At 42.7% G+C, this 11,594-nt stretch overlaps 1 protein-coding gene across 4 annotated transcripts in view; it reads left to right on the top strand.

Moving 5' to 3' along the window:
* The first annotated feature begins 743 nt into the window (after positions 1 to 743).
* Positions 744 to 11,594, top strand: part of SS18 (SS18 subunit of BAF chromatin remodeling complex) — a 58,871-nt gene continuing 48,020 nt past the window's right edge. The window contains exons 1-3 of one of the 4 annotated variants that reach the window (XM_056521760.1): positions 744 to 876; positions 973 to 1,235; positions 6,384 to 6,460. In XM_056521760.1, coding sequence (XP_056377735.1) covers positions 1,167 to 1,235; positions 6,384 to 6,460 — 146 coding nt within the window. In that variant the 5' untranslated portion in view covers positions 744 to 876; positions 973 to 1,166. The remainder of the gene's footprint in view (positions 877 to 972; positions 1,236 to 6,383; positions 6,461 to 11,594) is intronic. The other 3 variants (XM_056521758.1, XM_056521756.1, XM_056521759.1) reach the window with 3 other exon arrangements.

Raw genomic sequence — 11,594 nt, 5'->3', positions numbered from 1 at the left:
GCTAGGTTCACACTACGGAATTTTCGCCTGTAATTCCACTTTGAAATTGCAGGCAGAAATTCCGCTTACCAAAATGTATAGTATAGTGAATTGGCTTACGTTCACAAATTCACACTTCTGAATTTATGAAGCACAACTGATTCAGTTGGTGCTGGCCGCACTAGGAAATCTCCGGGCGGAATTTTTTTGCCCGGAGATTCTGAACTGTGAACCTAGCCTAAGGGTCTATTCACACGGCAGAATTTCCGCTTGTGGAATTCTGCCTCAAATTAAAGCTCATAGACTTCTATGGGATTCTGCACTCCCATTCACACTTCTGAATTTCCGCTTGCGGAATTCCGCAAATGGAAATTCCAAAGTGTGAATGGGAGTGCGGAATCCTATAGAAGTCTATGGGTTTTAATTTGAGGAGGAATTCCACAAGCGCACATTCTGCCGTGTGAATAGACCCTGAAGTTAAGAAGTTGTTTAGCAGAATCCTGGCTTCTGAGGTCTCATTCTCGGGCTGTGTATGCAGGAAGTGTTATTGGAGAAAAAGACATTTGCGGGGTTCAGGGACTACTCCTCATAGCCCGCACTCCTCATTTCCGTAGCCACCACACTTCGTGCCCCTCCAGCCGGACAGACCCCATCCCTACACTGCGCCCCCGCGTTATACTTGGACGCTGAAGAGTTCCCGTCATTGTTGGAGCCGTCTATGATGTAAGGGTAGCTACCACTCAGCTTCAGCGCTTACACGCCCCTCCGTTGGGACATACCAAGTCTGTGCGCGTTGTTCACGGCCAGGAGCATTGTGGGATCATTGCACAGCGGAGCTTCTCATAGCTCATTGAGGGGGGAGATTATTTGCAGTGTTATTGTTCAGTAGTGAATTAAGTTCGTGCTCAACCTCTTACAAAAATACTAGATATTAGTCTAATGTAACACACGTACTCCGAATTCAAAACGTGCGTGTCCGGTTTCTTTTTGTAGGTCAGCTTTGGTAAGGTGTCCGATCCCCCTCTGACGTCATCGTGTGTTGGTTTAGTCCAGGAGTGTGGTAGTGTCTACGCGCGGTGAGGGGGTTCCGTTTCAGCCGTTATAGTTTCGATAAGGCCTCCAGTTTCCGGGATCGGTAGTTCCTCGGTCTTCCTTACAGCCTGTGTCCTGTCTGAGCTCCCTGCGACATGTCGGTGGCCTTTGCAGCTCCCAGGCAGCGGGGGAAGGGCGAGATCACCCCGGCCGCCATCCAGAAGGTAACAAAAGGGGCAGGCTGGGATACTCTTCACTGTGATACAATTGTTTCATGTGATGATTCTCGGAATCTCTATTACATCATGAGAATTCAGTCAGATTGTAGCGATCTGTAGACTATAGCAGCGCTAGTGCCCTGGGTACCATGCACCTCTATACACAGAATGGTGGGATTTACTACTAACAACTCATCTCTGTGATCCATGTGAGTGCGGACTGATCCATAGGAGCAAATAATGGTGTGAACACTTTATATATATATATATATATATATATATATATATATATATATATATCTCACAAAAGAAGACTGCCGGCACTCAGGGAGTTGCAGGTAAAACTTGTAGCTGGCTTTATTCAAAACGCTACAGGCAGGACAAAATCTGACGCGTTTCGCACGCTCAGTTGCTTAGTCGTAGACTAAGCACCTGAGCGTGCGAAACGCATCAGATTTTGTCCTGCCTATAGCGTTTTGAATAAAGCCAGCTACAAGTTTTACCTGCAACTCCCTGAGTGCCGGCCGTCTTCTTTTGTGATTATATATATATATATAAAGTGTTCACACCATTATTTGCTCCTATGGGGGGGGGGTTCTTGGGTTTTTGCCCTCGTGATTCCATTGTACGGTTTGTGTTGGGCTATGGCCCTAGTTTTTTTATGCAATTTTTTTTTTTCTTGTTTCTGGATCTATGTTTCTGAAAGAACTTATTATAAACATTACAGTTGAGAAAAAATAAATGGGGGGGGGTGTTTTAATTTTTATTGGGGGAGGGGCTTTTATTTTTTTACTTTACACTTTTTTGTGTCCCCATAGGGGACTATTTATAGCAATCAGTAGATTGCTGATACTTAACTGTGCTATGCATAGGCATAGCACTGATCAGTATTATCGGCGATCTTCTCTTGTCTGCTCGATGTCAGACCAGAGGAGAAGACCCCAGGATAACGGCCGGAGCAGGTGAGGGGACCTCCGTCCACCATGTTGTAGGATGTGATCTCCGCGGCAGTGCTCCGGGCGATCTTGTCATCCATTCAAATGACCGGTATTGGCTCAGATGCTGTGATCTCTATTGATCATGGCATCTGAGGGTTAATGGCGGACATCAGCATGATCACCATTACCAGTGGGTCCCTGGCTGATGATAGCAGCCGGAACCTGCTGTGAATGATGACTTCCTGGTACGTTAAAGGGGTATTCCAGGCCAAAACTTTTTTTTATATATCAACTGGCTCCGGAAAGTTAAACAGATTTGTAAATGACTTCTATTAAAAAATCTTAATCCTTCCAATAGTTATTAGCTTCTGAAGTTGAGTTGTTGTTTTCTGTCTAACTGCTCTCTGATGACTCACGTCCCGGGAGCTGTGCAGTTCCTATGGGGATATTCTCCCATCATGCACAGCTCCCGGGACGTGACATCATCATTGAGCAGTTAGACAGAAAACTTCAGAAGCTAATAACTATTGGAAGGATTAAGATTTTTTAATAGAAGTAATTTACAAATCTGTTTAACTTTCCGAAATCAGTTGAGATATATATAAAAAAAGGTTTTGCCTGGAACACCCCTTTAAGTACCAGGAAGTATGTTTACATCCGGGGTTGTTAAAGGAGTAGTCCAGTGGTGAACAACTTATCCCCTATCCTAAGGATAGGGGATAAGTTTGAGATCGCTGGGGCCCCCTGCGATCTCCTGTACGGAGCCCCTACAGCCCGCGGGAAGGGGGCGTGTCGACCTCCGCACGAAGCGGCGGACGACACTCCCCCTCAATACAACTCTATGGCAGAGTCGAATCGCTGCCTTCGGCAATCTCCGGCTCTCCCATAGCAATGTATTGAGGGGGCGTGTCGGCCACCGCTTCGTGCGGAGGTCGACACGCCCCCTTCCCGCGGGCTGTCGGGGCTCCGTACAGGAGATCGCAGGGGGCCCCAGCGGTCGGACCCCCAGCGATCTCAAACTTATCCCCTATCCTTAGGATAGGGGATAAGTTGTTCACCACTGGGTCACCACTGGACTACCCCTGTAAGGGGTTAAAGGAAATATGCAGCAAACAAAACGTATCCCCTATCCACAGGATAGGGGATACGTGTCTGAATGCAGGGGGTCTATCCCCCCCCCATCTCCTACACGGGGCCATGGCTCTGCCGCGGCTCTCCTGTGCAGGAGGCGTGTCGGCTGCAGTATGACGCTGTGGCTGACACGCCTCCTCCATGTATCTCTATGGGAGAGGTGGGGGTGAGGTTGACGCTACGCACATTAGCCGACACACGGTGCGGCAATGCAGGAGCCCCGCAATCAGAAACTTATCCCCCTATTCACAGGATAGGGGATAAGTTTTGTTTGCTGCAGATGTCTATTAAGGCTATGTTCACATGGTGGAAGTTTCCTTGAAGACATTCCACAGACATTGAAGTGCCGGCAGAACATGCTAGCGCTAGGACCACTTGGAAATGCGCCATCTCATAGATAGCCATGCATTTCCTTGCGCAAACTGCAGAAAGAATAGACTTGTCTTGTCTAGCTGTTCCTGCTTAATTGAAAAGAAAATCCTGCAAGTTATGGTTTAGTTTTTTGTATTTTGTATTTTTTTTTTTTGTCTGCTAAAATCATGCAAAGTAATGGAACCCTGACAGACCCCATTCAAAGTTGATGGAATCCCATGGTGACTGGTGTCACAACCTCCCTCCCTGCCCCTTTATCCACATGTGTAACAAAGCTCTTTAACCCTGTTAAAGCATGTATGAGAGCATAGTCTTAGCTTTACGATCCATAAAAGTTCTGGGGATGTAGGGAGTAATTTATCGGTGGTTGGAACTGATCTATTTTTTTTTTTTTTTTTTTTTTGCTATAGGGCTAGAAATGGTTAAAGTGTATAGAAATATAGAATGTGTTGGCAGATAAGAACCATTTGGCCCATCTAGTCTGCCCAATAATCTGAATCCTATCAATAGTCCCTGGCCCTATCTTATATGAAGGATAGCCTTATGCTTATCCCATGCATGCTTAAACTCCTTCACTGTATTTGCAGCGACCACTTCTGCAGGAAGGCTATTCCATGCATCCACTACTCTCAGTAAAGTAATACTTCCTGATATTACTTTTAAACCTTTGCCCCTCTAATTTAAAACTATTTCCTCTTGTGGTAGTTTTTCTTTTAAATATGCTCTCCTCCTTTACCGTGTTGATTCCCTTTATATATTTAAAAGTCTCTATCATATCCCCTCTCTCTTTTTTTCTTCCAAGCTATACATGTTAAGGTCCTTTAACCTTTCCTGATAAGTTTTATCCTGCAATCCATGTACTAGTTTAGTATCTTCTCTGAACTCTCTAGAGTATCTATATCCTTCTGGAGATACGGCCTCCAGTACTGCGCACAATACCCCAAGTGAGGTCTCACCAGTGTTCTGTACAGCGGCATGAGCACTTCTCTCTTTCTACTGCTTATACCTCTACAGTGCTTAATGAAAAAATAATCATAGTGCACTATAGTGTAATGTAGTTTTTCTAAATGGCTCTTCTTTTGAATTCGGCACCTAAACCGCTTTCCAAGCGCCTGTTTCTTCGGTGCTGTGTCTCGTATTGGAGAAAGAGCAGGAAGCTCTATCTCCTAAAACAGTGATATGGGTAGAGTGAACACTTGGAAAGCTATTATGGTGCCCAATGTAAAATCTAAATGACTTTAAAAAATGTAAAGAAAGTTTGTACTTTCCCCCTGCACTCCCCGGCATCCTCCATTATGAGAGCACCCGATCTCTGCCACAATCCACTTCTCCATGCTATGGTCAACACGCTACATTGCTGAGACAAGAAATCACTGTGGCCAGTGATTGGCTAAGTGGCAATATGACATATTGGCCACAACACTGGAAAGTTGATTGCAACAGTCCAAGTGCCATAACAGATGCTGCAGGGAATGCAGGTGGTAAGTACAAGCTTAGGTAGCCTAGGCATATTTACAGGGGAAAAAGAATAGAACATTTTGCCAAACTTCCCGTTTTAACTATGGTAAAATTAGAACAGAATAGTAATGATTGTGTCTGGTCTATTCCAGCCCCTGGGGCACCGACTCCCAGCCCGTGGCTCTCTAGCTGTTACAAAACCACAGCGCCTGGCTCCCTGGGAAGCCTTTTTTCTTTTTTTTAACAGCTGAGGAGGGGCAATTACTGGGGAACAGCGTCAACAAGGGTTAAAGGGGAGATGCGGCCCAAAACTTTTGACTTTCCCTGTGCCCGGGCTGCAAAAGACTTAAAAAAAAATTAAAATTCTCACCTTCCTACATTCCCCACTTGTGCCGGTATCGGCATCCCATTCCTCAGCTGTTGCTTGGCTCCCTGCTTCTTAGGTTTGGAACGTCACCTGCTGGTTAGCGTATCGATGGCCGCAGTGATGTCCCATCCCACCTCGACCGGTAATAGGCTGAGCGTACTGTCATGAAAGGATCCTGGGCCCCGCCTTCTGCCATAGCTCTTTAATTGATAGTGCGCTCAGCCTTTCACCGGACGAGGTGGGACATCGTGTGACGAGCTTAATTTTTTATGTAGTCTGTATCTTTATAGTACAAAGATGAACCTAAACACTCTTAAGATGACAATTTCTGTGTTTCCCTGAAAATTAGCCATACCCATAAAATAAGCCATGCCAAGAGTTCCATGTCTTTGCTCAGTATAAGCCATACCCCTGAAAATAAGCCTTAGTGGTAGGTGTGGCTTATTGAAGTTAATAAAGATGGCCACCCCTACTCATCTGCCCCAGGTGTCCCGATTCTGTGTGGCGGTCATGTGTCCCAGCTGACGGGCAGCTAAGGGATCTCCTGATCCTGTGCATCGCTTCAGCGATGGTGGCAGCGTGTCCCAGCTGATCAGCATGGGGATGCGGTGGCTCCCTGCGTTTGCTTTGCACTGGGAACGTAAAATAAGGGGAAGGAATGGGCATATGAGGAGGAATAAAATTGAGAGGAAAAGGCATACTATATGAGGAGGAATACGGTATGTCTAAAAAGGTATATAGGCGTCATATAGGGGGCCTACAAGGGAAAGTTTTACTTGCAAAAAAATTTGGATTTTCAAAAGACAATAATTTATGAAAGGATTTCCTTATTTATGTGCCTACAATTTATTTTATTTATTTATATTTCATATTAATTTTGTTTCACAGATGTTGGATGAGAATAATCATTTAATCCAGTGCATCATGGACTATCAAAACAAAGGAAAGACCAACGAATGTTCACAGTAAGTAGCAAGAGAAGTTTTTTTTTTTTTTTTTTTACTTTTTTGTTTTTTAACCTGTGGTATATTAAATAGATTTATTACATAATAACTTCTGTCCATGTAATCTATTCATTGCAAAATGTATGAAGCCCTGAGCGGTTTTGTTGGTCGTTGGACCACCAGCAGTCAGGGTTGCGGTCAGTTAGCTACTTGATGCTCTACAGCAAACAAGCACCAATCTCTCAGACAGCACTCGCTTCAGCGCTAGATTTCCATTGGCAGATCGCTGGCCCTATTACACAGGGTGATATAGGCCTATTTAGCTGATAATCACCCTGTGTATTAGGACCTTACTGACCCATGTAAACCGAAAAGAAGCCATCCTTAAAACAGCTGATCAGTAGGAGTACAAGGACTACCACCCTTTTCAAATCTGATATTGATCCTAAGTGTATGCCCCATCATTTTCATTTATTATTAACTGCCAGAATGTTTTGGATTTTTTCTTTAGGCATTTATGTACAGTTTTTACATGTTTCTATAACAGGGGTGTGGAAATTTTAATAAAAAAACTACTTGTTCCCAGGACTAAAACAGAGCAAAATCTACTTGTCCCTCATGACGATCCTCCTCACCCTATAATAGCCATAACTAACAACTATAATGATACCATTAAATGTTTCCATAACAGATGCTCCGAAACAAAATAAAAAATAAAAATAAATATTGGTGAAGTGAAATTGAAATAGTAAAATATAATTTTGCTAATTTGGTGGTTTTCTACACCATTTACTTTGTGGTTGAGCTGACATGTTAGTTTGATACTTTAGGTCGTCCTGATTACAGCAATACCAGATTTGTATAGTTTCCGTCATATTTTACTTAAAGGGTACCTCTCATCAAAAAAACTTTTGATATATTATAGGTTAATGTATGCAGAATAACTTCACAATTGCATGTTATTAAAAAATATGCTTCTTTCTATTTAATTTTCCACTTTGAAGAAATGACCACTAGGGGTCTCCCTACCAGTCCTGGCAGCAAGCATTTCAGACTCATGCTGGAGTCCTAAACACTATGAGCTGCCAGTCTGCTTTGTTCACAAAGGAGAACACTCAGAGCTGCCAGTCTGCTTTGTTCACAGCCTGTTTGGCTGTGAACAAAGCAGGCTGGCAGCTCTGAGTGTTTAGGACTCCAGCATGAGTCAGAAATGCTTGCTGACAGGACTGATCGGGAAAAATACAATAGAAAGAAGCATATTTTTCATTAACATGCTATTGGAAAGTTATTCAACATTCATTAATCTAAAATATATCAAAAGTTTATTTGATGAGAAGTACCCTTTAATAAAAAAAAAGGTAATTCTAAACTTTTTCAAATCATTTTTTTTTTTAATTGCCATTTTCTGACCCCTGTAGCTTTTTTTATTTTATTTTTTTCCGAGGCTGTATGAGGGCTGATTTTTTTGCGCCACAATAATTATTTTTTTTTGTATCTGTACCGTTTTGGTATTGATCTGACTTTTTAATCACTTTTAACTTGTTTTCTGTGATATTATAAAAATTGCAATTCTGTGGCTTGGTATTTTTTTTTTTTTATTTGTCATTTACCGTACGGGGTACATAATATTATACTTTAATAGTTTGTACAATTACGCACGCAGCAATATCAAATATGTTTATATAGGAAAAACGGGGTGATTTGAACTTTTTAATATGGAAGGGGTAAATGTGTCTTTTAAACATTTATTAAAGCGTATTTTTTTTTTTTTTTTTTAACTTAGTGCCTTAGGGGACGTTAAGGAGAAATCACCTATTGAACTCCATTGATCTGTGTGCTCTGTGCTCCATTGATAAAGCCTAGTCCAGCCAGGCTCTATCAATGACAGAGCCACAGACACCAGGGAAGCGGCGGTCTAAAGGGTTAATAGCCGGCCATGGCGATCGCCGCATGCTGGCTATTAGCAGTGGCCCCCAGCTACTGAAAACAGTTGGGGGCTGCAGAGTATGGAGCGGGCAAGAGTCTGGAGCCCGCTCAACACCCCTATGAGTGCTGTTGTGCTTGTTGGGGGCTTTCAGGTCCGGCCCGGCTCGCCCAAAGCGGGGCTAAGAGCCTGAAAAATTCACCTTCCCGGAACTGCATGTCTGAGGTGTCGGGTGAAAGGAATTCCACATTCCTGTATAAGTTATGTAGTATGACCTTAACAACAAGCACCGTAAATGTACCTCCTGGTGAGGTGGTACTTAACGCACCAGGACGTACATTTACGTTCTAAGCATAACCGCGAGCATTGGTGCGATGCCCGGATCATGCCGCTGATCGCAGCCAGGGACCCGCCCGTAATGGAGGTCACACGCGATCGCGCAGATGTCCGCCATTAACCCCTCAGATGCCGTGATCAATACAGATCACGGCATCTGCAGTATCGCGACCACTAAAATGGATGATCAGATCGCCCGCGGCGATCCGATCATCCAGCACGGCAGACGGAGGTCCCCTCACCTGCCTTTGCGGCGTCTTCTGCTCTGATCTGCCTTCCCGCAGACCAGAGCAGAAGATGACCGATAACCCTGATCAGTGCTGTGTCCTATACATAGCGCTGAACAGGATTAGCAATCGAGTGATTGCTATAAATAGTCCCCTATGGGGGAAAATAAAGTAAAAAAAAAGTGAAAAACCCCCTCTCCCAATAAAAAACGTAAATTGTCCCATTTTCCCTATTTCACCCCCAAAAAGTGTTAAAAAAAATATTTTATATACATATTTGGTATCGCTGAGTGCGTAAATATCTGAACTATTAGAATAAAATGTTAGTGATACCGTACAGTGAACGGCCTGAAGGTAAAAATAAGTCCAAAATAGATGCTTTTTTTTTTTTTCATAACATTTTATTCCCCAAAAAATTTATAAAAAATTGATTAAAAGTTCTATATAAGCAAATATGGTATCAATAAAAAGTACAGATCACGGCGCAAAAAAATGAGCCCTCATACGACTGCTTATACGGAAAAATGAAAAAGTTATAGGTCTTCAAAATAGGGGGATTTTAAACATACTAATTTGGTTAAAAATTTTGCGATTTTTTATTTTTTTATTTTTTGCTCAACAGTAATAGAAACGTACATTATCATGGGTATCATTTTTTAATCGTATTGACCCAAAGAATAAAGAACACATGTCATTTGTGCCGTAAATTGTACGGCGTGGAAACAAAACCTTCCAAAATTAGCAAAATTGCGGTTTTCTTTTTAATTTCACCACACAAATCGTATTTTTTTTGGTTGCGCCATACATTTAATGGTAAAGTGAGTGATGGCATTACAACGGACAACTGGTCGCGCAAAAAACAAGCCCTCATACTAGTCTGTGGATGAAAATATAAAAGAGTTGTGATTTTTTTTGAAGGCGAGGAGGAAAAACAAACGTAAAAATTAAATTGTCTGCGTCCTTAAGGGGTTAAGGTATTTACATTTTTTTTAAAAATTTTTTTTGAATTTTTTTTTTTATTGGTTGCTTCTTTGGGGGACACAGGAGATTATGGGTATAGGATGCTGCCGGTTGGAGGTACGGACACAAAGTGAAAAAAGTAAGTGACTTCCTAATGTGTTTTTAGCTTTGTCAGTAGGAGGCAGACGAGGTTCCCTATTGGACTTGGGCAGAGTGGGTAATCTAGACCTACCCTGATTATCAGGACCATTATATTTTAGTAGTGCTGTAAACCCTAGGTTTCCACCAGCTGGACCCTACCTTCCACGGCAACCGATCAGCCTAGCTCTCTGCCTTCCACGGACACGTTTGCAGTCAGTTTTATGCTTTATTTTTTATTTTAATTTTTTTTCTGGTCAGATCACCTTGCTCCTAGCGAAAGTATTTTTGTGCAGATTCTTTCCTTGTATGCTAAATATACTTAACCTATTGGACTGTCCACACTACCTTGACTCCTTTTGCAATGATACCCGTAACATGTAACAGACATGCTGTATTAGTAAATATATATTCCCTGCACTAATGAGGTCTTTATACTACAGTGAAAACTCTCCAAATGTCCACCTCTGTATGACGCGGGCTCCCGACTCGAGCCCGCGTCATACCGGCCAGCCCCCAGCTGATTCCTGTAGCTGGGGGCCGGCGTTAATAGCCGACATGCGGCGATCGCCGCGGGCGGCTATTAACCCTTTAGATCGCAGCTGTCAAAGTTGACAGCGGCGTCTAAAGGTGCCTGTATACAGTCCCTGGTGGTCCCGTGGGGTGTATCTCCCCCCCGCAGCGCGATCACGGGGGAGCGATCCACTACTGAGTTAGCTTGAGGGCTTACCTCTCCTGCTGCGGCGGCTCCGGCTCTCTGAATGATACGGCCTGGCAGGGCCAGGCTTTATCAATCGAGCGCAGAGCACGCAGATCATTTTGATTTTATGAAACCACAATGATCTGTATGAGGAATCTAATGATTCCTCCTAAAAGTCCCCTAAGGGGACTAAAAGTGTAAAAAATTAATAAATAAATAAAAAATTTTAAAAACACACATTAACCCCTTCCTTATTAAAAGTTTAAATCACCCCCCCCTTTTCCCTAATTCCATATTAAAAATATGTAACCATAATAAAAATAAACATATGTGGTATCGCCGCACGCGTAAATGTCTGAACTATAAAAATATATCATTAATTAAACCGCACGGTCAATGGCGTACGCACAAAAAAATTCCAAAGACCAAAATAGCGTATTTTTGGTCACTTTTCATACCATAAAAAAAGAATAAAAAGCGATCAAGAAGTCCAATCAAAATGAAAATGGTACCGATTAAAACTTCAGATCACGACGCAAAAAATGAGCCCTCAAACCACCCTGTACGTGGAAAAATAAAAAAGTTATAGGGGTTAGAAAAGGACAATTTTAAATGTATAAATTTTCCTGCATGAAGTTATGATTTTTTCCAGAAGTACGACAAAATCAAACCTATATAAGTAGGGTATCATTATACCCCGGTAACGACCATTGGAAGAGTATAGACGTCCATGGTCGTTATCGGGTTAAGATGACCACCACCTTATCCAGACCAGATTTTGTGGGACAGATATTCAGACTTCCATGAAGTTTGCCTAGTGACCATTTTCTTTGAGAAGCCCACCCCATAGACATTTCTTTATTGCAAATT

Source organism: Hyla sarda, chromosome 5 (assembly GCF_029499605.1).
Source record: "Hyla sarda isolate aHylSar1 chromosome 5, aHylSar1.hap1, whole genome shotgun sequence".
Lineage (NCBI taxonomy): Eukaryota > Metazoa > Chordata > Amphibia > Anura > Hylidae > Hyla > Hyla sarda.
Note: the sequence above shows the minus strand (reverse complement) of the source record. Positions and strands in the feature narration are given on the sequence as shown.